The 27,990-nt window shown below is 41.4% G+C and overlaps 2 protein-coding genes across 3 annotated transcripts; both read left to right on the top strand.

Annotated features, from left to right (window-relative positions):
• The first annotated feature begins 11,290 nt into the window (after nt 1-11,290).
• On the top strand, nt 11,291-26,551 carry LOC128409109 (oocyte zinc finger protein XlCOF6-like). 2 transcript variants are annotated; one of them, XM_053379336.1, is made up of 2 exons: nt 11,291-11,320; nt 25,547-26,551. In XM_053379336.1, exon 2 carries the CDS (start codon nt 25,568-25,570, stop codon nt 26,531-26,533), a length of 966 nt encoding a protein of 321 aa, XP_053235311.1. In that variant the 5' UTR covers nt 11,291-11,320; nt 25,547-25,567; the 3' UTR covers nt 26,534-26,551. The 2 variants fall into 2 exon arrangements, with proteins under 2 accessions (XP_053235311.1, XP_053235310.1); XM_053379335.1 differs by lacking the exon at nt 11,291-11,320 and adding an exon at nt 19,545-19,902 and having other exon boundaries at nt 25,542-26,551.
• Nucleotides 14,446-15,975, top strand: LOC128409165 (oocyte zinc finger protein XlCOF6-like; the record flags this gene model as incomplete). Its single annotated transcript, XM_053379417.1, has 1 exon — nt 14,446-15,975. A coding segment is annotated over one exon (771 nt), but the record flags the coding sequence as incomplete, so codon positions are not given.
• Nucleotides 26,552-27,990: the final 1,439 nt, after the last annotated feature.

The following is a 27,990-nucleotide window of genomic DNA, read 5'->3' as shown; positions in this document are numbered from 1 at the left end:
GTTATTTCAGAAAACTTTATGCACAAGGGCCGGTGGACGAAAAAGAGATAGAAGAATTTCTTTAAAAATATGGATTACAAAAAATATCTGAACAAAGTAAAGTGACTTTGAACCAGAAAATAACTGAGCAAGAAATAGAGGGAGCCATTCAAAACATGAAACTGGGAAAATCTCCAGGACCAGATGGACTGACTTCCAGATACTACAAAGCTTTGAAAGATTGGCTGATTCAACCGTTTAAGGAAGTCTGCAATGAAATTTTAGAGGGGAAGAAGGCACCTGAATCGTGGAAAGAAGCATATATTACACTTATACCAAAATCTGAGACTGAAAAGAACCAGATTAAGAACTACCGCCCTATATCATTGCTTAATGTGGATTACAAAATTTTTGCAGACATTTTGGCAAAAAGACTGAAGAGGGTTTTGGTGGGTGAGATTCATAAAGACCAGGCTGGCTTTCTCCCGGGAAGACATTTATCTGATAATGTGAGAAATATAATAGACATTATGGAGTTACTCGAAAACAATATTAATACTAAGGCAGTATTAATATTTGTGGACGCTGAGAAAGCCTTTGACAATATCTCTTGGAGTTTTATGAAAAAGAATCTCAAAGGAATGGGGGTAGGCCAAGGTTTTGAGAATGGTATAGGTGCAATCTATTCTGAACAAAAAGCAAAACTAATTGTAAATAACGTGGTTACTGAAGAAATTGCTATTGAAAAAGGGACACGACAGGGGTGCCCAATATCCCCATTACTTTTCATAACTGTTCTGGAGGTGTTACTAAATATGATTAGAGGGGACCAGCTGGTAAAAGGGATTCAGGTTGGAGCTAAACAATATAAGTTGAAAGCGTTTGCAGATGATTTAGTTTTAACTTTGCAAGAGCCAGACACTAGTACTAAAAAAGTTTTGGAGATAATACAAGTTTTTGGTCGAGTAGCAGGTTTTAAGCTAAATAAACAAAAAACAAAGGTACTGGGAAAGAATTTAGCAGTGGAGGAAAGAGAGAAGTTTCAGAGTGAAACTGGATTAATGGTAGCAAATAAAGTGAAATATCTAGGGGTTAATTTAACAACTAAGAATGTGAACTTATTTAAAGACAACTATGAGAAATGTTGGACAGAAATTAAGAAAGATTTGGAAATATGGTCAAACTTGAGACTTTCCTTGTTAGGCCGAATTGCTGTTATCAAGATGAATGTTTTGCCAAGACTGTTGTTTTTGTTTCAAACATTGCAGATTGTGGACAGAATGGACTGTTTCAAGAAGTGGCAGAAAGATATATCGAGATTTGTCTGGCAGGGCAAAAAGCCCAGAATAAAATTTAAGATATTAACTGATGCAAAAGAAAGAGGGGGGTTTGCCCTGCCGGATTTAAAATTGTACTATGAAGCAGCAGCTTTTTGCTGGCTGAAAGACTGGCTACTTCTTGAGAACACAGACATTTTGGACTTAGAAGGGTTCAATAATAGATTTGGTTGGCATGCATATATATGGTATGACAAGGTAAAAACTCATAAAAGTTTCAAAAACCATATTGTTAGGAAAGCATTATATAATGTTTGGATTCGTTATAAAGATTTGTTGGAAAATAAAACCCCTAGGTGGTTGTCACCAATGGAGGCCAAGGAGGTTAAAAATTTTAATATGGAATCTAAATGGCCAAAATATTGGGAAATTGTAGAACAAGAAGGTGAAAAGGTGAAATTACAGAGTTATGAAAAATTGAAGTTTAAAGTTAGAGACTGGCTTGTTACCTCCGAGGATGTGGACAGGCTGCTTGGACGAGTGAAACCAACCACCTGTCTCCTGGATCCTTGGTCGCACTGGTTGATGATCTCCGGCGGGCTAGAGACAAAGGTGAGAGCTGTTTCCTAGTTCTGCTGGATCTCTCAGCGGCGTTTGATACCATCGACCATAACATCCTTCTGGACCGTCTTGAGGGGCTGGGAGCTGGGGGCACTGTCATACAGTGGTTCCGCTCCTTCCTCCTGGGCCGTGTTCAGAAAGTGGTGGTGGGGGATGAGTGTTCAGAGCCCTGGGCTCTCACTTGTGGGGTGCCTCAGGGTTCTGTTCTGTCCCCCATGCTTTTCAACATTTACATGCAGCCGCTGGGAGAGATCATCAGGAGGTTTGGGCTGGGTGTTCATCAGTATGCGGATGATACCCAGCTCTACCTCTCTTTAAATCAGAACCAGTGAGGGCGGTGAAGGTCCTGTGAGTGTCTGGAGGCGGTTGGAGGATGGATGGCGGCTAACAGATTGAGGTAGAATCCTGACAAGACAGAAGTACTGTTTTTGGGGGACAGGAGGCGGGCAGGTGTGGAGGATTCCCTGGTCCTGAATGGGGTAACTGTGCCCCTGAAGGACCAGGTGCGCAGCCTGGGAGTCATTTTGGACTCACAGCTGTCCATGGAGGCACAGGTCAAATCTGTGTCCAGGGCAGCTGTTTACCAGCTCCATCTGGTACGTAGGCTGAGACCCTATCTGCCTGCGGACTGTCTCGCCAGAGTGGTGCATGCTCTGGTTATCTCCCACTTGGATTACTGCAATGCGCTCTACGTGGGGCTACCTTTGAAGGTGACTCGGAAACTACAACTAATCCAGAATGCAGCAGCCAGACTGGTGACTGGGGGCGGCCGCCGAGACCATATAACACCGGTCTTGAAAGACTTACATTGGCTCCCAGTACGTTTCCGAGCACAATTCAAAGTGTTGGTGCTGACCTTTAAAGCCCTAAACGGCCTCGGTCCAGTATACCTGAAGGAGCGTCTCCACCCCCATCATTCTGTCCGGACGCTGAGGTCCAGCGCCGAGGGCCTTCTGGCGGTTCCCTCATTGCGAGAAGCAAAGCTACAGGGAACCAGGCAGAGGGCCTTCTCGGTAGTGGCGCCCGCCCTGTGGAACGCCCTTCCAGCAGATGTCAAAGAGATAAACAACTACCTGACATTCAGAAGACATCTTAAGGCAGCCCTGTTCAGGGAAGTTTTTAACGTGTGATATTTTACTGTATTTTTGGTTTTTATGGAAGCCGCCCAGAGTGGCTGGGGAGGCCCAGCCAGATGGGCGGGGTATAAATAATAATTATTATTATTATTATTATTATTATTATTATTATTATTATTATTCATTATTACCAGATAAATGAAGTTTTCAAACAGGACAGGAAAATTGGCTTCCAGGTGGAGAAGTCAAAGTTAGAAACAGAATTGTTAGAACCCAATACTAAGAATCTGTCTAGAATGTACAATTGGAAATGGAATACACAGGATGAAACGGTTAAATCAGCTATGATTAAATGGGCACAGGACATTGGTCATGACATTATGTTTGCTGATTGGGAACAGTTATGGACCACCGGTATAAAATTTACGGCATGTAATGCCTTAAGAGAGAATATTATGAAAATGATTTATAGGTGGTACATGACCCCAGTCAAGCTTGCAAAAATTTATCATTTGCCCAATAACAAATGTTGGAAATGTAATGAAACTGAAGGCACTTTCTATCACCTTTGGTGGACGTGCCCAAGGATTAAGGCCTTCTGGGAAACGATATATAATGAAATTAAGAAGGTGCTTAAGTGTACCTTTCATAAGAAACCAGAGGCCTTTCTCCTGGGCATGGTAGGCCAATTGGTGTCAAAGAAAGATAGGACGTTTTTCATGTATGCTACAACAGCAGCAAGAGTTCTACTAGCAAAGTATTGGAAGACACAAGAACTACCCACACTGGAAGAGTGGCAGACGAAGGTGATTGACTACATGGGATTAGCAGAGATGACGAGCAGAATCCGTGACCAAGGGAAAGAGACGGTGGAGGAAGACTGGAAGAAATTTAAACTTTATCTTAAAAATTCTTGTAAAATTACTGAGTGTTAAAATGTCATGGGTAAAGAATAGCAGATTTGCAGCGATAAATGATTGGACAAGAGGAAAGAAAAGGGTTAAAGAAAGGAATTAATAAGTAATTCAGACCAGGGGTTGCTGAAAAAAAGTTTAAAACAGGGATGCAGAAAAGGGAGGCATGGGGAAGTCGTTGAAATTGGGTATACGAAAAAGTTTATGAAATTATACATGTTTATATGTTTGTTTGTCAGTGTTTGTTGTTTGTATTGTCTTATACTATATGTTGAAAAACCAATAAAAATTTTATAAAAAAAAAGAAAAGAAAGAATGGCTACTTCTTGAAAACACAGGCATTTTGGATTTGGAAGGTTTTAATAATGTATTTGGATGGCATGCATATCTGTGGTATGATAAGGTCAAAGCGCATAAAGCATTTAAAAACCATATTGTTAGGAAAGCATTGTTTAATGTTTGGATAAGGTACAAGGATCTATTGGAAAATAAAACCCCAAGGTGGCTGTCACCGATGGAAGCGAAAGCGCAGAAAAAGCTCAATATGCAGGCTAAATGGCCGAAATATTGGGAAATTTTGGAACAAGATGGAGATAGATTAAAATTGCAGAGTTTTGAGAAACTAAAGAACAAAGTGCGAGATTGGCTCCATTATTATCAGATAATGGAGGCGTATAATCTGGACAAGAACATTGGCTTCCAGGTGGAAAAATCAAAATTAGAAACAGAACTGCTAGAACCCAAAATTAAGAATTTGTCAAGGATGTATAACTTGCTGTTGAAATGGAATACTCAGGATGAAACGGTTAATGGCGGGTCCCCTCTGAGCTCCGGAGGGAACCGGCCCCGTGGAGCGTGGGTCTGGCCGCTGCGGCGAAGCGGAGACCCGAAGAAATCGCAGGCGGTGAAGCCTGCGAACGCGGAGGCTCGGTGGGCTCCATTTGCGCCCCCCCCCCACTGCAAGGGAGCCTTTTTAAAGGCTTCTGAACGGAGCGGGGGTGAGTGGCGCGGAGCTGAGAGTCGCGCACCATCGTACCGTCTTCACGGGGCGAAGCCGCAAGCCATTGTCGGAGAGCGTCGATGCCTTTCTGGAAATTCGGACTGAAAACAACTACCCGTGAGTAGGGGGAAGAAGATAAATTTATACAAATTTTTTAAACAATTCGGCACTGAAAAGGGGAAGTACCAACAGGAAGTCTGCTTCTCCCGATTTGTAGACAAGACAAAGCAAAGAGAATATAAAGTAGAAACCTTAAAAGTCGTACTGGAAGACTTTAATTCAGCACTAAAGAAAAAGGATTCCCCTCTGCTTAGCAGGGGCAGAGGGGAGAAATTTGATCACTCTCTCTCCTGCAAAGACATTTCCATCGGCTGCCTCTAAAACCTGGAACGGACTGCTTTTGACAGCTGTCAAAAGTGCTAAGTGTTAAGAACGTTGATACTCTGTGAAGGGAATAATTGCTTATAAAGAGATTTTGGACAGAAAAAGCTATTTTTGGTGGAAAGTGTGCTTGACTAAAGAACAAAGAGGAGTTATTAGGACTATATTTGTTACCACTGAAATTGAAATTGAAACTGTGTCCCCCTAGAGGAGATTTGTTGCAATAAGCTTAGTGCTACAGAATAACAGAGCCTGGAAATCCCCTTTCAAAACAAAGTAACTAAGCGTGAGACTGACCTTGGACTGTTGTATGGGAGTGATATGGCAGATGAGAAGGGAAAAATAGAACAAACGGAAGAAAAAAAGCTTAGATCTGGGAAACAATATCAGCAGAGAAGGGCCTCAACATCTGGTCCAGCGGGTTCGGCAGGAGTTATAGTTACACAACAAAAACCAAAAGTTATGTCATCTCAAGATCCAATCGCCCAGGCATTAAGTAAAATTAATACATCATTGGAATTCCTAGCTAAACAAGTTGCAGAGACAAATAAGCAAGTAGCGGAGGCCTCAGCAAAAATTGATTTGAATACTACAAGTATAAATGAATTGGGGAAGAAGGTGAATTCAAATACACAATCTATTGAGAAACTTATAGAGGAATCAACCTCCACTAGGAAATTAGCCGAAGAAGCAAAAGAAATTGCAACTGCCAATCAGGAGAGGTTTCCACCGGTATATAAGAAGCTTGAGGACCATGACTTGACCCTATCTATGTGGGAACTTCAAGGGAAAGAGAAGAATTTGAAACTTCGGGCGGTACCAGAAGAGGAACAAGATAATTGGTGGACTTTCTTATGAAAGAATTTACTGAATTTTGGCAAAAGGATTTGGGAAAGGAAGAAATTAAAATAGTGAGTGCTTTCAGGATTGGTAGGAAGCAAAGAAAGAATAAAGCAAGGGACTGCCTGATCTCGTTAAGATCAAAAGAAGAAAGAGATAAAATTCTTAATTTACAGTATCAAAGACGTTTGGAAATTGGAGATTCTTTCGTGGAAATTTTTAGGGATATCTCTAAACTCATCTTGGATGTCAGGGCTCACTACAGAGATTTGGTGGACCTACTGAAAGGAAACAGAATTCCTTTTAGATGGGAATTTCCTCAAGGCCTATCCTTTAAATTTAAAGGAAGGAAAATAAGAATAAGGACTGTGGAGGATAAAGACAAATTTCTTAATGAACAAGGTGAGAATCTGCAGAAGGGAGTGATTGGACAGGACCCAACTGACTCACAAGGAACTTTGGATGTAGCAAATTTGTCATATGGACTTGCTGAACCAGGGAAAGACACACTACCGACTGAGGAAGAAGAGCAACTCGGGGCAGTAGGAGGGAAGAACAAATAATCAACCATGGCTCTGCAACTTCTAAGCTGGAACTGTAATGGGATCAATTCCCCTCGAAAGAGGAAAAGTGTTTTTCATATATTAAAGAAAGAACAACTGGATTTGATTTGTCTACAGGAAACACATGTAATGAGGTCACACAGGAAGTTGCTCATCAATAAGAGATTGGGACAAGAATTTATTTCATCGGATAAGGTTAAAAAAAGAGGAGTTGTGATATATGCAAAGGAGAAACTTTCACCGAAACAAATTTTTAAAGATGAACAAGGAAGATATTTGGCTATTGAAATTCAACTTCAAGGAGAAAAATTCCTGATTGTAGGGGTGTATGCTCCGAATGAGGGGAAATCTGAATTCTTTAAGAAGTTGCATGAGGTTCTTCTGGACTATTTGGACTATAATATAATCTTAATGGGAGATATGAATGGAGTTGTCTCTACAAATATGGACAAGGCACAAAGACAAGTAATCACCAAAGATGGGAGATTACCAAAGAACTTTTTTGAACTGACTGACAATATGGACTTGATTGACATTTGGAGAACTAAGAACCCTCTAGAGAGAGAGGGAACTTTTTTCTCTGAAGCAAAAATGACCTGGACTCGGATTGACCAAATTTGGATTACTAGAGGAATGGCACCGAAGATAAAAAAGGTAGAAATCTGCCCCAAAACTTGCTCCGACCATAATGCAGTAAAGATGGAGATGAAACAAATGACACCCGGCTCCTTTAGATGGAGGATGAATGACACCTTATTTAGAGATGAAGAAGTATACAAAAAGGCCCAAAAAACTTTGAGAGATTATTTTGAAGTGAATTTGGCCACTAATGTTGAAAAAAGAGTAATATGGGATGCCAGTAAAGCCGTGATGAGAGGGTTTCTGATTCAACAGAATGCAATAAAGAAGAGAAGTCGAAATGAGAAAAAAGACAAAATTCTGGAGAAAATAAAAGAAGGAGAGAAGAAACTGAGAGCAAAGCCAAAGTCACAGGAGATTTTGAAAGAAATAAAGCTACTTCAAGTACAATATATGGAATTGATGAACCAGGAAATAGAATGGAAAATTAAACAAATGAGACAGAAGACATTTGAATCAGCAAACAAATGTGGGAAATTACTGGCATGGCAACTGAAAAAAAGACAAAAATTAAATACAATTACAAATCTGGAAGTGGAAGGGAAAGACATACATAATCCAAATGAGATCAGAAATTGCTTCCAGAGATATTTCAAACAACTTTTTGCACAAGGGCCACAGAACGAAATGGATATAGACCGATTTTTGAAGACGAATGGATTACAAAAAATTTCACAAGAAAGTAAATTTATCCTGAACTGTGAGATAACTGACCAGGAGATAGAAGGTGCCATTCTAAGTATGAAAGCGGGCAAGTCTCCAGGACCGGATGGATTGTCTTCCTGCTACTATAGACTGTTGAAAGAGTGGCTAATGCAACCATTGAAGGAAGTTTGTAATGAAATTATGGAGGGGAAAAGGGCACCAGAATCGTGGAAAGAGGCCTACATTACACTAATACCAAAAACAGAGACTGAAAAGACTCAACTTAGGAACTACCGTCCCATATCCCTATTAAATGTGGATTACAAAATCTTTGCTGACATTTTAGCTAAGAGATTGAAAAAAGTATTGATTGAGGAGATTCATAAAGACCAGGCGGGCTTTCTTCCGGGTAGACATCTTTCGGATAACCTAAGGAATATAATTGACATTTTGGAGAAGTTGGAAGTGAATATAAACACTAAGGCTGTTTTGATATTTGTGGACGCGGAGAAAGCCTTTGATAACATTTCTTGGAGCTTTATGAAGAAGAACCTACAGGGTATGGGGGTAGGCCATGGTTTTGAGAATGGTATTGGTGCAATATATTCAGAACAAACGGCTAAACTAATTGTAAATAATGTGGTTACAGAACAGTTTAAGATAGAAAAAGGGACACGACAGGGATGCCCAATCTCCCCTCTGCTTTTTATTTCAGTCCTGGAGGTCTTGCTGAACATGATTAGAAGGGACCGGATGGTTAAAGGTATACAGGTCGGAGCCAAACAGTTTAAATTAAGAGCGTTTGCAGATGATTTAGTCTTGACACTACAGGAGCCAGAATCTAGTACTAAAAGAGTTTTAGAACTAATTCAAGAATTTGGTCAGGTGGCAGGATTTAAACTGAACAAGTTAAAAACCAAAGTACTTGAGAAAAATTTAACACCGATAGAGAGAGAAAAGTTCCAAAATGAAACAGGCCTGACTGTGGTTAAGAAAGTGAAATATTTGGGGATTAATATGACAGCTAAAAATGGGAATTTGTTCAAAGATAATTATGAAAAATGTTGGGCTGAAGTGAAAAAAGATTTAGAAATTTGGTCAAATTTGAAGCTTTCCTTGTTGGGTCGAATTGCAGCTATAAAGATGAATGTATTGCCTAAGATGTTGTTTTTGTTTCAAACTTTGCAAATTTTGGACAAAATGGATTGTTTCAAGAAGTGGCAGAAAGACATTTCTAAATTTGTCTGGCAGGGCAAGAAGCCTAGAATAAAATTTAAGATATTAACTGATGCAAAGGAAAGAGGTGGATTTGCCCTGCCAGACCTGAAACTTTATTATGAATCAGCAGCATTTTGCTGGTTGAAAGACTGGCTGCTTCTTGAGAACACAGACATTTTGGATCTTGAAGGTTTCAGCAATGTTTTTGGGTGGCATGCATATTTGTGGTACGACAAGGTGAAAGCACACAAAGCTTTTAAAAATCATATTGTCAGGAGAGCACTGTTTAATGTTTGGACTAGATATAAAGATTTATTGGAAAATAAAACTCCAAGGTGGTTGTCACCAATGGAGGCTAAGGCTCAGAGAAAACTTAACATGGAGGCTAAATGGCCAAAATATTGGGAAATCTTGGAACTAGAAGGGGACAGATTGAAATTGCAGAGTTTTGAGAAATTGAAAGATAAAGTGCGAGATTGGCTTCATTATTACCAAATAATGGAGGTTTATAATTTGGACAAGAAAGTTGGTTTCCAGGTGGAAAAATCTAAATTGGAAACAGAATTGCTAGAATCCAAAACTAAGACCTTGTCAAAAATGTATAACTTGCTGCTGAAATGGAATACTCAGGATGAGACGGTTAAATCTGTAATGATTAAATGGGCACAAGACGTTGGACATAATATTATGTTTGCTGACTGGGAACAGTTGTGGACCACCGGGATTAAATTCACGGCATGCAATGCCTTAAGAGAGAATATTATTAAAATGATATATAGGTGGTACATGACCCCAGTCAAGCTTGCAAAAATCTATCATTTGCCCGACAACAAATGTTGGAAATGTAAGGAAAATGAAGGTACATTCTTTCACCTTTGGTGGACGTGCCCAAAGATTAAGGCTTTCTGGGAAATGATATATAATGAACTGAAAAAGGTATTTAAATATTTTAAATATTTTAAATATTTCTTGAAGAAACCAGAGGCCTTTCTCTTGGGCATGGTCGGCCAAGTGGTGCCAAAGAAGGACAGAACTTTTTTTATGTATGCTACAACAGCAGCAAGGATACTCATCGCAAAGTATTGGAAGACGCAAGATCTACCCACTCTGGAAGAATGGCAGATGAAAATGATTGACTGTATGGGACTGGCAGAATTGACGAGCAGAATCCGTGACCAGGGAGAAGAGTCGGCTGAAGAAGATTGGAAAAAATTTAAGGACTATTTACAGAAACATTGTAAAATTTAAGAAAGTTAGATGGTGTTGGATTGAAACTGAGAGGTTTCTAGCTGCAATAATATATAAGAACATAGATGGGGAAAAGAAAGGGTTTGAAAAATAAGGTAATGTTATAAGCTGTAATGCTTTAAATGAAGGATTTGCTGAACAAATAATCTTAATTGGGATACAAGAAGGAGAAGTATGAGGAGGTCTGAGAAATTTGTTATTTAAAAGTATGGTTTATGAATTTTATGTCTGTGTTTAATGTTTCTGTTTGTTTTGTTTGTTTGTTTGTTTAAAAAATTGGAAAATTTAATAAATAGTCTTTAAAAAAAAAACAGAATCTAGCTGCATGCTTGCAGCTTTCTGTCTCTAACAAAACGAAACTACCTTGCTCACATTCTCAGACTGACTGCTCTCAGCAGCCCCAGAGAGCACAGATCAAAGGAAAATGCCCGGGTCATGTGACCAGTGCACCCAGTTGATAAGAACGCTTCTGGAGTGTTAACTCTTAACTGTCCAGAACCACTACACCACCACATATAGCGAAAGGTACCCACTTCTTTACATTTCCAGCAGAAAGTTGAACTTACTCTATACATTTTAGATGACTTACTAGGAGTCAAATACCACCAGTACATCATTTTCATGTAGTTTTCTTTCAATGTACAGCAAGCTGTGAATTTCAGATCTGTTTTCCCAAGCCTCTCCCAATCTGCCATTTGCATGTTATGTCCTAAGTCCCTTTCCCATTTAGTCATAACTGATTTGACCTGTTCATCCTTTGTATACCGTTCTAGGAGCAAGTTACACATTTTAGACAGAACTTTTTATGTTACTTCCTAAAAGCTCTTTTTGAAATTGTGATGTCTCATAACTAAAACCTTTCTTTTTGTCTATCTTAAAGATATCGTTTAGCTGATGGTACTGTAACCAGTCAGTTACAGTTTTCCTTATCTCTTCAAAATCTTTTAATTTAAGTTGGTTTTCAACTTCAGTTAACAGCTCTCTATAAGTCGGCCGATTACTTCTCATATTCAATTTTTTTCAGAGATCTTGCTTCCAAGGGGGAAAGCCACCAGGGTGTTTTTTACTCAAGCAAATTTTTATACTTCTCCCATACCCTAAACATTGGTTTTCTTACTATATGATTCTGAAAAGCTCTATGCACCTTGTCCTTTTCCTACCATATATATGCATGCTATCCATTATTTGTGTACTTCCAGATCTAAAATACAGTATCTGTGTTTTCCAATGTAATCCATTCCCGGTTCTAGCAGATACAGGATGCTTCATAATAAAGTTTCAAATCTGGCAGGGCGAAACCTCCTCTCTCTCTTACATCTGTTAATAATTTATTTTTTATCCTTGGTTTCTTCCCTTTCCAGATAAACCTAGATATATCTCCTTGCCATTTTTCAAAGCATCCTGCGTTGTCTATTGCCGGGACTAATTGGAATAAAAATAACATTTTTGGCAATACATTCATTTTTATTACTGATATTCTTCCCCAAAATGATAAATTCATTCTTCCCCATATCTCTAAAGCTCTTTTTATTTCTTTCCACTCATTCTTGTAATTGTCTTTAAAAATATTAATATTCTTAGCTGTCAAACAAATCTCTCAGAATTTGACTTTGTTATGTATAACTAACTCTGTTTCTGTTGAAATTCCTTTTGGTCTTGCTCCATTGTGTTTTTTACCAAAAACCTAGTATTATTCTTGTTTAGTTTAAAGCCTCCGGCCTGCCCGAAGTCCTGTATCTTTTCTACCACCTTCAGTGGAGTATTTATGGGATCCTTCACTGTAATTACAAGGTGAACTGTAAAAGCTTTTAATTTATATACTTTATTTTCTACTGTTATTCCTGTAATTAATTTCTCCACTTTTTCTCTCTCGCCAGGCCCTCCAATACCAAAATAAATAATAATGGTGATAGGGGATATCCCTGTCTTGTCCCTTTCATTATTTTACACTTTTCTGTTATAACCTTATTAACAATCAGCATAGACTGTTGGTAAAAATAAATTGCATCAATTCCTCTCCCAAATGCTTCCCCAAAATTCATTTTTTCTTTTATCTTTTTCATAAAAGCCCATGAAACATTATCAAAAGCCTTTTCAGCATCTATAAACATTAAGGCCGCTTTTTTCTCATTTCCTACTTCCAAATATTCAATAATATCAATTATATTCCTTATATTCTCCTTCATCTGACGTCCTGGTAGAAAGCAGGCCTGATTGTGATGATTTTTTTCTGCTAAAACACCTTTCATTCTATTGTCCAAAATATGATCAATACTCTAAATGGAATATTTGTCTCGCCTTTTAGTTCAAGAATTATTGAGTTATGGTCCGAAAGCGTTCTTGGTTGTATTTCTGCTTTTGTAATTATGGACTTCCATCCTACAGGAGACAGTGATGGCCAACAACTTGGATAGCTTGAAAAAAGAGGATTAGACTGATGTCCGTGCTCTGCCCTTGTGGTCCTAGGCAATAATGCTTCTTAATACTACTTCCTGGAAAGCACAGGAAGGCAGAGGGCTCTTGTATTCAAATCCTGCTTGCTGGTTTCCCACAGGCATCTAGTTGGCCACTGTGAGAGCAGAATGCTGGACTCGGTGGGCCTTTGCCCAATCGAGCAGACTCTTCTTATGTTCTAATACAGGCATCCCCAAACTTAGCCCTCCAGATGTTTTGGGACTACAACTCCCATCATCCCTAGCTAACCGGACCAGTGGTCAGGGATGATGGGAATTGTAGTCCCAAAACATCTGGAGGGCCAAGTTTGGGGATTCAAATATATTGCAATATTTTTACAGTTACATGTGGCATAGTAACATGAAAGTTTTACTTCTTAGTCATAGGAGAGACTGCTACTCGATCCAGTGATCATTTCCTCCCTGAGAAAAGAGAAATACAGAGATGTGTCTAAGAAGCCAATTCCACGATAGATTATAAAATAATGCAGTTTATTAAACGTGAATGGAGTGATCATGTGTTGTTCTTGCCATTATCTCATCTGCATTCCTAAAACTTTGGAACATAGAGAGGACAATGGAGAAATGAGACAGTGTTAAAATAGGAGAAGGTGCATATTGGGATTGACATGTGTTCAGTCTCTTTCTTGTAAGCCTTAACAGGATACTCTTCCTTTTCCCCACCACTCCCAAACAGGTGAGAAAGATGATAGCCAGAATTCTATGGAACCATCTGTGAATTCATTGGAAAGAACAAAGAAACAGTTTAAATGCATGGAATGTGGGATGTGCATTAGTCACAGTCGAAGACTGAGGACACATCAACAAATTCACATAGAGGAGAAACCATTTAAATGTACTGATTATCGAAAGAGCTTCAGGGAAAATGGAACTCTTAGAAAACATCAAGGAACTCACACAGGGGGGAAACCATTTGAATGTACTGAATGTGGAAAGTGCTTCAGTCGAAATGGAACACTTAGAATACACCAACGAACTCACACAGGGGAGAAGCCATTTGCATGTATTGAATGTGGAAAGAGCTTCAGTAGAAGTGGACACCTTAGAATACACCAACAAACTCACACAGAGGAGAAACCATTTAAATGTATTGAATGTGAAAACAGCTTCAGTCAAAATGGAAACCTTAGAAGACATCAACTAACTCACACAGGGGGAAAACCATTTGAATGTGTTGAATGTGGAAAGTGCTTCAGTCAATATGGAACACTTAGAATACACCAATGAACTCACACGGGGGAGAAACCATTGAAATGTATTGAATGTGGAAAGAGCTTCAGTGAAAGTGGAGCACTTAGAAGAAATATAGAAACTCACACAGAGGAGAAACCGTTTAAATGTATTGCATGTGGAAAGTGCTTCAGTAAAAGTGGAGAAATTAGAATACACCAAGGAACTCACATGGGGGAGAAACCATTTAAATGTATTGAATGTGGAAAGAGCTTCTGTAGAAGTGGAACACTTAGAAGACATCAACGAACTCACACAGAGGAGAAACAATTTAAATGTATTGAATGTGGAAAGAGCTTCGGTAGAAGTGAACATCTTAGAAGACATCAACTAACACACGGGGGAGAAACCATTTAAATGTATTGAATGTGGAAACAGCTTCAGTCAAAGTGGAGCACTTAGAATACATCAACTAACTCACACGGAGGAGAAACCATTTATATGTTTTGAATGTGAAAAGAGCTTCAATAGAAGTGGACACCTTAGAATACACCAACGAACTCACACGGGCGAGAAACCATTTGCATGTATTGAATGTGGAAACAGCTTCAGTCAAAATAGATACCTTAGAGTAAATCAACGAACTCACACGAGGGAGAAACCATTTAAATGTGTTGAATGTGGAAAGAGCTTCAGTGTAATTGGAAACCTTAGAAGACACCAACGAACTCACACAGGGGAGAAACCATTTGCATGTATTGAATGTGGAAAGAGCTTCGGTAGAAGTGAACATCTTAGAAGACATCAACTAACTCACACGGGGGAGAAACCATTTAAATGTATTGAATGTGGAAACAGCTTCAGTCAAAGTGGAGCACTTAGAATACATCAACTAACTCACACGGAGGAGAAACCATTTATATGTTTTGAATGTGGAAAGAGCTTCAGTAAAAGTGGACACCTTAGAATACACCAACGAACTCACACGGGGGAGAAACCATTTGCATGTATTGAATGTGGAAAGAGCTTCAGTAAAAGTGGACACCTTAGAATACACCAGCGAATTCACGCGGGGGAGAAACCATTTAAATGTACTGAATGTGGGAAAAGCTTCAACAAGAAGGATAAACTTACATTACATTGGCAAACTCACACAGTGGAGCAGCTTTAGTCAATATGGAACCTTAGGAAATACCACTAATTTACATGGGGAGGTCTTAATACAGTGGTACCTCGGGTTAAGTACTTAATTCGTTCCAGAGCTCTATTGTTAACCTGAAACTGTTCTTAACCTGAAGCATCACTTTAGCTATTCAGGCCTCCTGCTGCTTTCATGCCGCCACCGCACGATTTCCATTCTCATCCTGAAGCAAAGTTCTTAACCCGAGGTACTATTTCTGGGTTAGCACTGTCTGTAACCTGAAGCTTATGTAACCTGAAGCATATGTAACCCAAGGTACCACTGTATAGTACTTTTTAGAGCAGTTTCTCAACCTGTGGGTCCCCAGATGTTGTTGAACTACAACTCCCATCACCCCTAGCTAGCAAGGCCAGAGCTCAGGGATGATGGGAGTTGTAGTCCAATAACATCTGGGGACCCACAAGTTGAGAACTGCTGCTGTAGAGGGTTTTCTGTTGGAATTATTAGATTGTCTGAGAAGGCTCTGACCTTATAGGCCCTTTGTCCAACTTTAATTCCTTCTATTCTAGGGTCTTCTCTTACTGCTTTCAAATACACTTCCAGAAGTGTGATAAAGAGGAGAGGAGAAAGAGGGCAGCCCTGTCTTGTTCCCTTAGAGATATTAAAAGCTTCTGATGTTTCACCATTTATAATTGGTCTGACCTTTTGGGAAATATAAATCGCTTTTATACCACTACATATTTTCTCACCCAAACTCATCATTTCCAAAGTTTTTTGCATGAATGCCCCTGAAGCATTATCCAATGCTTTCTCCGCATCCACCAAGATCAGGGGTGCCTTTTTTTCTGGTCTCATTTCTAGGTATTCTATTGTATCTACTACCAATCTTACGTTGCTGTACGTGAATTTGTCTTCTGCGTAGGAAGCCTGACTGATCTTTCTTTATTAATCTTGCCAGGATCTTTTTCAATTTATTGGCAAAATTTTTTGCAAATAATTTATAATCTGAATTAAGAAGTGAGTTTGGTCTATAATTTTTAATTTACTCTAAATTGGATCCATATTTCAGTTCAATGTAATTAGGGCCTCTTGCCCTGATTCTGGCACTTGTCCTCCTTCTAAAATTTTGTTCATTATTTTTTCTAACACTGGTAATATGGTCTCTTCCAATTTTTTGTAATTCATTATAGAAACACCATCTGGACCAGGGACTTTACCATTCTTAGAAGTCACAATTCCTTCTTTTATTTCCTTAATATTAATAGGGGCATTTAAGTATTTCTATTCTTTTATTTTTGGCAATCTATTGTTTATAAAGAAAAATTCCTATTTTTTCATCAAGTTCTTCCAGCTCACTTCCATTTCTGTTGTTGTTTTGCAGCAGATTTAGTTAATGTGAAAGCACAAAACAACCACAAAGAATCTTGAGGCAGGTTACACATTTAGTCCAGTTCAGTCTTTGGTTATTGACATTTCTATCCCACAACCCTATCCACCTAGCAGACTGCCTCTCTCCCCTGGTCCTACAAGCCCATCAGTAACATTTTCTGCAGAGACACTGGGGATTGTTCCATGACAGTTGTCACTTGCTGACAATGCAGAAGGAGGCCACCTTGGTGCGCCCAGAAGATACCAGATGTTGGTTGTAGTTACATCTATACAAAGTGCATAGTCTTTGACCCTCCATAGCGAAATGGGGAGGAATGAGGAGCCTGAATAGCTGACTAGAAGGAAAGGTACCCTGGTAAGCTTCTGTCGATTCTTGAGGAGGCTTTGTATCATTTAACTTCAAAATGTGGGAAATGTTTGTGGGGCCTCCTCCCCCCCCTGTTGCTGCTGCTGAGTGGGGCCCTGGATATCTGCCCCAAACGTTTGCCTTGATGGTAGCAGGATGGGAGAAGTCAAGTGCCCAGAATCAAAAAGGAAAAGTATTTTATGCATCTTTTCTTGAACGAAATGGGTATTTCTGAAACCTCAGACACAGTTCATGTTGACAGTATCAAAACTGTTATTCATAACCCAGTTAATGTATTACTGCTGATATAAAGAGTCTATCCTTCAGAGAAATACAATATAATGCTGTCCCAAACAAACACTTTAACCAGATAAACTTGCTTCTGGGAGGTGGGGCAAGATGCTGAGGGAATCTATTCTATCTGGGGGGGGGGCTCAATGCACCCAGAAGATTCCAGTTGTGGGTTGTAGTTGCATCTATAGAAAGTGCAGAGCCTTTGCCCCTCCATAAAGAAAGAAATGGGGAGGAGACAAGAGCTGGAATAGCTGACCAGAAGGAAAGGTAACCTGGGAACTTCATGTTGATCGACCACCCCAGCTCCCTGACCCCAAGAAAAGACCAGTCCAGGGAGGCAGGTGAGCATTACAGCTACACCCCACATTATGCTCTCCAGTAGCTATTCCTTCAGACAGGCCTGTTTTCATTCAGTTCTTAGTGTGTCTATGGTTGTATGCGTTTTACGTTTCCTTTCCGCCCTTCCTCCACGCCAATGCTTTCAGCCCCAGAAGAGGAGCTCCCCTTGGTGTCAAGGGAGGGGGGGTCCAAGGGAGCATCTGGAGCCCTGCCATTCCTTCTGGCGCTGGTCCCTTCCCTTCCTCTCTCTGCCATCCCAGGGCCACTCTTGACTCCACAGCAGGAGACTGGATCTGTCTGTGATGGTGAGATGTCCTGGCTGGTTGAAGGACCACTTCCTGTTTCCTGGAGCTCCATCCTTCTTTCTCATGCCAGGTGGAGTCATGAAGCAGGTGAAGACTGAGCACACCTAAGGGCAACATTGGGGGGGGGGCGGTTCTGCTTAACCTTTCCCTGTCTGCTCCTTTTCTGGATCAAAATCCCCAGCTAACCTGTCTAGCTGCTGCTGCTGCCGCCTGCCACTGTTGCTGTGTCTCTGGAGTGTTTCTTTGAGGAGAATACAGGACACGGCAAAATACATTGTGTGTAATGAGTGTGCAATAAGGTAGACAGAGGCTGAGCCCTCCCTGTAATGCAAACAGGGAGACTTCTGTCCAGTAGATTTCTATATAAAAAATTCTTTGCTGAGGTGGAAGGGGGGGACTAAGTGTTATGCATTGAAGTTCTCACCCTGGCCACCAGGGGTATTGTCTATGTAGTTTTCACTCAGGTCCATGTCAGTTAATTTAGGCGGGAAACCCTGGGTTGTTGTTACAATGTTGACAGCCGGCTGCCTATAAAAGCAGGCCGGCTGAGCTGTTTGAGCTCAGTTCATTTCCAGCTTAGTATAAACAACCACTTGGAGAAATCTCTGGGGCGTCTGATATGTCCACCCACAATTTAATACTAAGTGAGGTTGGAGTGGAACCATGTTTACATGAACATGAGAAGGCAAAATATGCTCTCCATTTAAATATTTATTAAAATAATTTATTCAGTTACCCAGAAGAGTTATTTTTTGCTGTAAACTACTTCATACATTGTAAGAAGTGGGTCCTGAGACCCTTGATCCCCTTCCTTAAAACATCATCTGAACAAAATTGGTGAAGCAGTAAAGAGTTTATTGAGGACAATAGGTAAAGGTAAAGAGACCCCTGACCATTAGGTCCAGTTGCGGACGACTCTGAGGTTGCGGTGCTCATCTCACTTTATTGGCCAAGGGAGCCGGCGTACAACTTCCTGGTCATGTGGCCAGCATGACTAAGCCACTTCTGGTGAACCAGCGCAGTGCACGGAAACGCCATTTACCTTCCCGCTGGAGCGGTATGTAATAAAATATTTTAAGGTCTTATATATATAATAAATGTTCATAAATGTACCAACCAAGCACATACATAGATATGTGGACCACATGTCTGGAGCAGCACAGGAAAAGCAACAACATCCAAATTTCTGTTGTAGACCGCCTTTCTGTTGTAGACCGTGATGCAGATATGATGTTTGTGGGTCGTGGTCTTGGGTTACAACCCTTCTGTGATGTATGTATGACGTATGGAGGGGTGGTCTTGAGCTCTAGGGCAGGGAATTTAAAAGGGCTATATAAAGGCAGGCACACCTTTGTTCTGGGTCCTCCTCCATCCTCCTGCGTGTGAGGGGAGCAACCTGTTGCAACAGTTCAATAAAGATCAGGCTTACTAGCTGCTTTGCTTCTCAATATTCTTTGGTTGGCCTCTGTTATTTTCTCCAACTGATGGAGAACCTGCAAAGGACTCTACAACGGCTCTTGTGTCCCCCTTAAGGGAATAAGGGCAGATTTTGTTTACAACAGGTACCTTTTTATCTACTTGCAGTTTGACGAGCTCACCGCTTCGCGGGGATTCGAACTACCAACCTTCTGATCGGCAAGCCCTTATTGAGGATAATAGTTTCTTGCAAAAGTGGGGGTCCAAAGTAGGCATAGTCCAACTGAGGCAAAGTATAAGTTTATATTCCCTATGCACACGTTCCCTCCCTCGTCTCCCCATTGGTTGGGTGCCACAAGGTTTTCCTTCCCCCAATTATCAAATAACAGACAAGAGGGTGAGCGTCAAGAGAAACTTCTCCTTCCTCCTCAGAGTTGCCTCCACTTCCGGCTTCACCAGCAGAGATAATTTCCCGGCTTGCAAAGGAGGGAGGGGAGGAGGCGGGAAGCGAGGCTGCGGAGGCGGAGGAGGGGGCTGCTTCCTCATTAAGGCTCCTAATTAAGCGCCCTCACTCCCTGCCTCCCACGCGGGGGCTCCCATTCCCGCCCCCCCTGCCCAGGATGTCGGGTGAGTGCAAAGCCAATGGCGGGGAAGGCGGGAAGGGGCTTTGCGAGGGGGTCCAGGATGAGAAGCCCCGGGACGGGGAGAGGCGGCGCTGCACAAGATCCGGGCGGGGAGAAGAGAAGGGAGGAAAGGGAGCTGTTTTCTTAAAGGGGGCCTTGAAGGGGAGGGGGGAGAAGCTTCCTCCTGCAGGGATCTGGTGCAAAGGGGGTGGAGGGAAGGAGGCGGGAAAGGGGAGAAGGGTGGGCATTGCTGGCCAGGATCGCCTTAATAATAGTATTAATTTAATTTTAATATCTATACCCCAGCAGAAGACCCCTCGGAGAAGGGCCTTATCTTTAGGCAACAGGCGAAAGTCTTGCTCTTCTCCCAGGCGTTTGGCTCATTAAACAATCTTTGGACTGCACACCTGCATGGGGGGCGGGAGGGTTTTCGTTTTTATTTCTTACTCTGCTAAGCATCTCTGTGTTTTTATCTTGTAAGCTGCCCTGTGATCTTTGGAGGAAGGGCAGAATAGAAATGTGGAGAATAGCTGTAAAAATAGGAAGCCCTCTTGCGTTCAAGGGGGGGGGGTTGGGACAAAGTCTCTGATCAGCATGCATAACAGGATGGGCTTAGGAGGGAATAATACTAATAAGAATGAGAATAAGAGTAAAATAAAAATGAATAATTCATTACTGGCACCCTGCCCATCTGAATGTGTTGCCTCAGCCACTCTGGGCGATTTCCATCAAAAACACCAAAAAATTTAAAACATCAAAAACTTTCCTATATAGGGCTGCCATCAGAATACTTCCATTTTGTAGAAATGGCCTTTGAATTTAAAGAAATGCCCTCTTTAAGGAATCCCGCGATGTAAACGTGTATGTTGTCCTCTAGGTTCAGACACACAGTAAGTACAAGCAGTGCTCCAAAGTGCTTCTCTTGCGAACTTGCCATCTAAGTTGTTTACTCCTGACCAAAGCTCCTGTTTCCCAAAAGGACTGGAGGGGGGTCTCCTCACCACTTTTAACCCCCCCACTCCCACCGCATGGAAGGCAGAGGACGTGTTCATTCACAATCCCAGTAAACCATGAAGTGAACCAGGCGCTGCAGCTCCTTCCCCTCTCACTGGGCTGCAGAGGAGGAAAGGGATGGATTTGAAGGCTCTTCCTGCCTCTCTCCCCTGAGCAAGAAGAGCAAAGGGTGTTTGCAGGGCAGCAGGGCAGAGGAGGGGGCAGAGGGAGCAGTGGGCGGATCCCCCGCCTGTCCCAGGGGGTCCAGATGCAAGCAAGGGGCTTCCTTCTTCTCCATGCAAGGGCCACCCATGTATTCAGAGCAGTCCTTTGCAGGTTAACACTTATGTTCCATGGGATCTACTCTCAGGCCACTAATGTGCATACCATCCCAGCCTTAGGAAGGGAGGTGGGACAGGCAGGTGAAAGAAATTGCCAAAGGTGTTTGAAAATGGGTGGGGGGCTTTTTTGTGTGCAACAACTGCAGTGAGGATACTGATTGCCAAGGGATAGAAAGGAGATAAAATTCCATCAGAAGAGGAGTGGCAAGTAAAAATCCTTCAATATATAGAAGTAGCATAGATGACGGAAAAGGTCAGAGATCAATTGACCCAAAAGTTTAAAAGAGATCTATACACAATATTTAAAAGAACAGTGTCCCCATATAAAAACTTTAGAATGCTTCAAATAACTCTTGGAATTGAATAAGGTACAAAGAATTCAGACAAGATTTAACAAAGATAAAGTTTATTGAAAAATAGAGGCAAGTAATTGCCGACCTAGCCGTTCGAAAGCACGTCAAAAGTGCAAGTAGAAAAATAGGTACCGCTCTGGCAGGAGGGTAAATGGCGTTTCCATTCACTGCTCTGGTTCGCCAGAAGCGGCTTAGTCATGCTGGTCACATGACCCGGAAGCTGAGTGCAGACAAATGCCAGCTCCCTCACCCAGTAAAGCGAGATGAGTATTGCAACCCCAGAGTCGTCTGCGGAAGGCAATGAAAGGGATTGCCAAAGGTGTTTGAAAATGGGTGGGGGCTCTTGGGAAGGGGGTGCCCAGTTGGGGCTTCTCCAGGGGCAGCAGAATGTCTTGGGCAGGAGAATCGCTGCAGGGGCTCAGACTCCCTTGGCTTCTTCTTCCCTCCCTCCCAGGAGGCTGCAACAGGCTCTGGATTCTGCGCTCCTCAAGAAGCTGAACCTGCAAACCTAGCTGAGACTGAACCTGCAACCCTGGCCAGGATGGAAAGAGGAAGATGGACGGGTGACCTGGTCAGGCTGTCTCCCTCATCCCTCCCCACAACCTCTAAGCATTCCCTCCCAGGACCCTTGGAGAAATCTGGTGAGTTCCAGGGGCGAGGAGATGGGGACAGGGATAGATGGATGGTGGAGGGAGAAAGAGGAAAAGATGGAGAGGAGACAAATGGAAGGAAGTTCCTGACAGGAAGAAGGAAGGGGTGAGGCCTTCTCCAAAGCAGCTCTTTGTTTCTTAAATCCCTTTCATAAAGTAGTGGGGGCAGATTTTCTTCCTCCAGGATTTTAAATCTTAGGAGTTACAGTGGTACCTCAGTTCTCAAACTTAATCGGTTCTGGAAGTCTTCCAAAACCGAAGCGTTCCAAAACCAAGGCGTGATTTGCCGTAGAACGTAATGCAAAATGGATTAATCCATTCCAGACTTTTAAAAACAACCCCTAAAACAGCAATTTAACATTAATTTTACTATCTAACAAGACCATTGATCTATAAAATGAAAGCAATAATCAATGTTCTGTACCATAAAATAAATAAGACAGTATTGTAGATGATAAAAATTAAAATTATATTTTTTTCCGTACCTGCATTGATGGTAGTCATTGTTTGAATGGGGAGCTTTTATCCCTTTCCACAGTCAATCAATCAATAAATCAATCAATAAATCATAAAACAAAAAACAAGCCTCAGTCAAAAATGAAAAAGCCACAAAAAAAAAACGCAAAAAATAGGAAAAAACTAAAGCAGCAAATGTCACCTCAGAACACTGCAACCAGGAATGGCTTGAATATTGATGGGGGCGGAGCTTAAATTAGCTGTGCAAGGGAACAAATGGGATGAAATAAGCCTTGATTACGATGGAGACGACTTAAATTAGCTGCTCAAGGGTAAAACGGAATGAAAAAAAGCCTTAAATAGGGTGGGGGCACTTAAATTTGCTGCGCAACAGTAAAAATGGAAGCTCAGGAGCACGTTCGGTTTCCGAGGCAAACGTCAAAAACAGGAACACCTATTTCTGGGTTTGCAAATGATGAATCTACAGAAGCATAGTCAATCTATGGACTTCCCTTTTTTTGAAATATTTTTATTGGTTTTTACAAATACAAGTTTATATCAAAGACATTTCTCTAATCATTTCATGAGATTCTCTGAATCACATGACTTCGCTCCATCCCTTTCATGGGTCCTTATATTAATTTTTCCAAAGCTACATACAGTGGTAGCTCAGGTTGCAAACGGGATCCATTAAGGAGCCCCAGACGGATTCCGAGGTTTTTGCAAACCGGAGGACCGCTTCTGCACATGCACGCGGAGCAATAGAGTGCTTCTATGCGTGCGAGCAGCGAAACCCGTAAAAGTTCCAGAGGGTTATGTAACACGAGGTACTAGTGTATAGATAAATTCTCCACAGTTTTCATTTATCTAAATTGTCCATAAACTTATTTACAAGTGATTCCTAAAGTCCAGCTAACGTTTTGATTTGCATGCAGTAATCTCATAGGTAAATTATAAAATTTCCCCATTCTTTTTTAAAATCCTTGTTTTCTTGATTCCTGAGTCTCGTGGCTAATTTTGCCATTTCGGCAGAGTCCAGCAGTTTGGCTCGCCATTCTTCCCTAGTTGGGATTATTGCATCTTTCCATCTTTGGGATAATAACATCTGTGCAGCTGTTGTCGCATACATAGTCTTTCCTGGTCTTTTGGGATCTCGGTACCTGTAATTCCAAATAAATAAGCTTCTAGGTTCTTAACAAATTTTATTTTAAACATTTTTTTTGAATTCATTATATACCATTTCCCCAAATGATACTGTTATCTTACATGACCACCACATAAAGCAAAAGGTACCCACTTCTTCTTTACATTTCCAGCAGATATTTGAACTTACTAGGAGTCAAATACCTCCAGTACATCATTTTCATGTAGTTTTCTTTCAATGTACAGCAAGCTGTGAATTTCAGATCTGTTTTCCAAAGCCTCTCCCAATCTGCCATTTGCCTGTTATGTCCTAAGTCCCTTTCCCATTTCGTCATAACTGATTTGACCTGTTCATCCTTTGTATACCGTTCTAGGAGCAAGTTACACATTTTAGACAGATCTTTTTATGTTACTTCCTAAGAGTTCTTTTTGAAAGGTGATGTCTCTTAACTAAAACCTTTCTTTTTGTCTATCTTAAAGATATTATTTAGTTGATGGTACTGTAACCAGTCAGTTACAGCTTTCCTTATCTCTTCAAAATCTTTTAATTTCAGTTGGTTTCAACTTTAGTTAACAGCTCTCTATAAGTCGGCCGATTACTTCTAATATTCAATTTTTTTCAGAGATATTACTTCCAAGGGGGAAAGCTACCAGGGTGTTTTTTACTCAAGCAAACTTTTATACTTTTCCCATACCCTAAAAATTGATTTTCTTACTATATGATTCTGAAAAGCTCTATGCACCTTGTCCTTTTCCTACCATAAATATGCATTCTATCCATTATTCGTGTCCTTCCAGATCTAAAATACAGTATCTGTATTTTCCAATGTAATCCATTTCCGGTTCTAGCAGATACAGGATGTTTCATAATAAAGTTTCAAACCCGGCAGGGCAAAACCTCCTCTCTCTCTTACATCTGTTAATAATTTATTTTTAATCCTTGATTTTGCCCTTGGATAGCTTGAAAAAGAGGATTGGACTGATGTCTGTGCTCTGCCCTCGTGGTCCTAGGCAATAATGCTTTTTGATACTAGTTCCTGGAAAGCACAGTAAGGCAGAGGGCTCTTGTACGCAAATCCTGCTTGCTGGTTTCCCACAGGCATTTAGTTGGCCTCTGTGAGAACAGGATGCTGGACTAGGTGGGCCTTTGCCCAATCGAGCAGGCTCTTCTTATGTTCTGATACAGGCATCCCCTAACTTGGCCCTCCAGATGTTTTGGGACTACAACGTCCACTATCCCTAGCTAACAGGAACAGTGGTCAGAGCTGATGGGAATTGTAGTCCCAAAACATCTGGAGGGCCAAGTTTGGAGATGCCTGTTCTAAGATATTGCAATATTTTTACAGTTACATGTGGCACAGTAACACGAAGGTTTGACTTCTTAGTCATAGGAGAGACTGCTACTTGAGCCTGTGATCCTTTCCTCCCTGGACAAAGAGAAATACAGAGATGTGTCTAAGAAGCCAATTCCACCACAGATTGTAAAATAATGCAGTTTATTAACTGTGAATGGAGTGATCATGTGTTTTTCTTGCCATTATCTCACCTGCCTTTCTAAAAGTTTGGAAAATAGAGAGGACAGTGTAGAGAGGAGACAGTGTAAAATAAGAGAAGGTGCATACTGGGACTGACATGTGTTCAGTTCCTTTCTTGTCTTTCTTGAAAGTCTTAACAGGATTCTCTTCCCCCTCCCCCACTCCCAAACAGGTGAGGAAGATGATGGCCAGAATTCTATGGAGCCACCTGTGAATTCATTGGGAAGATCAAAGAAACAGTTTAAATGCATGGAATGTGGGATGTGTTTTAGTCACAGTGGAAGACTGAGGACACATCAACGAATTCACACAGGGGAGAAACCATTTGAATGTATTGAATGTGGAAAGAGCTTCAGTGGAAGTGGAGCTCTTAGAAAACATCAACAAACTCACATAGGCGATAAACCATTTGAATGTATTGAATGTGCAAAGAACTTCAGTGGAAGTGGGGACCTTAGAAGACACCAACGAACTCACACGGGGGAGAAACCATTTGAATGTATTGAATGTGGAAAGAGCTTCAGTGAAAGTAGAGCACTAAGAAAACATCAACGAACTCACACGGGGGAGAAACCATTTAAATGTATAGAATGTGGAAAGAGCTTCAGTCAATATGGACACCTTAGAATACACCAACGAACTCAAACGGGGGAGAAACCATTTGAATGTATTGAATGTGGAAATCGCTTCAGTCAAAATGGAACACTTAGAAGCCATCAACGAACTCACACAGGGGAGAAACCATTTAAATGTATTGAATGTGGAAAGAGCTTCAGTGGAAGTGGAGACCTTAGAAGACACCAACGAACTCACATGGGGGAGAAACCATTTAAATGTATTGAATGTGGAAAGAGCTTCAGTAGAAGTGAACACCTTAGAATACACCAACAAACTCACACAGGGGAGAAACCATTTAAATGTATTGAATGTGGAAAGAGCTTCAGTGAAAATGGATACCTTAGAAGCCATCAACGAACTCACACAGGGGAGAAACCATTTAAATGTATTGAATGTGGAAGTGCTTCTGTCAAAATGGAACACTTAGAAGCCATGAACGAACTCACACGGGAGAAACCATTTAAATGTTTTGAATGTGGAAAGAGCTTCAGTCAAAATGGACACCTTAGGAAACATCAACGAACTCACACGGGAGAAACCATTTAAATGTACAGAATGTGGAAAGAGCTTCAGTCCATATCGACACCTTATAAGACACCAACTAACACATGGGGAAGAAACCATTTTAATGTATGGCATTGGAAAGGAGCTAAAGTAGAGCACTTAAAATACACCAACTAATTCATACAGGGGAGAAAGCATTGGAACATATTGAATGTGGGAAGAGCTTCAATAGGGAGGATAAACTTACATTACCCTGGCGAACTCCCAAAGGGGAGAAGCTTAAGTCAATATGCAACCTTAGGAAACATCCCCTAACTCAAATGGGGAAAACTAGATTTATGAAACGTGGAAAAAGCTTCAGAGGGAGTGAAGACCTTAATATTCATAAGAAAATTCATACAGGTGGGAAACCATATAAATGTATGGAGTTTTCCACTCAGGTTTCCCAGATTTCCTGGGAAGTGAGGATGATTGTCAAGTCTCTGGAAGTACAGAAAAGAATTTCAATAATAATAATAATAATATTTTTTATTTGTACCACGCCCATCTGGCTGGATTTCCCCAGCCAATCTTGGTGGCTTCCAACAAAACATTGAAATACAATAGTCCTTCAGATATTAAAAGCTTCCCTAAACAGGACAGATTTCAGATGTCTTTTAAAGTCTGGTGGCTGTTTTTTCCGTTGACATCTGGTGGGAAGGTATTCCACAGGGAGGGCACCACTACCGAGAAGGCCCTCTGCCTGGTTCCCTGTAACTTTGCTTCTCACAGTGAGGGAACCGCCAGCAGGCTCTTGGTACTGGACCTCCATGTCCAGGCAGATCGATGGGGGTGGAGACTCTCCTCCCGTCACCAGTCTAGCTGCCGCATTCTGGATTAGTTGTTGTTTCCGGATCACCTTCAAAGGTAGCCCCACGTAGAGCGCATTGCAGTAGTCCAAGGGGGAGATAACTGGAGCATGCAGTACTCTGGCAAGACAGTCTGCGGGCAGATAGGGTCTCAGCCTGTGTACCAGATGGAGCTGGTAAACAGCTGCCCTGGACACAGAATTGACCTGTGCCTCCATGAACAGCTGTGAGTCCAAAATGACTCCCAGGCTGTGCACCTGGTCCTTTATTGGCACAGTTACCCCATTCAGGACCAGGGAGTCCTCCACACCTGCCTGCCTCCTGGCCCCCCAAAACAGGACATCTGCCTTGTCAGCATTCAACTTTAATATGTTAGCCGCCATCCATCCTCCAACCGCCTCCAGACACTCACACAGGACTTCCACCATCTTCACTGGTTCTGATTTGAAAGAGAGGTTGAGCTGGGTATCCGCATACTGATGAACACCCAGCCCAAACCCCCTGATCTCTCCCAGCGGCTTCATGTAGATGTTGAAAAGCATGGGGAGAGGACGGAACCCTGAGGCACCCCACAAGTGAGAGCTCAGGGGTCTGAACACTCAACCCCCAACACCACTTTCTGAGCACGCCCCAGGAGGGAGGAGTGGAACC

This window comes from Podarcis raffonei, chromosome 2 (assembly GCF_027172205.1).
Source record: "Podarcis raffonei isolate rPodRaf1 chromosome 2, rPodRaf1.pri, whole genome shotgun sequence".
Classification (NCBI taxonomy): Eukaryota; Metazoa; Chordata; class Lepidosauria; order Squamata; family Lacertidae; genus Podarcis; species Podarcis raffonei.
The sequence above is the reverse complement of the archived record's forward strand: the minus strand, read 5'-3'. Positions and strand labels throughout refer to the sequence as shown.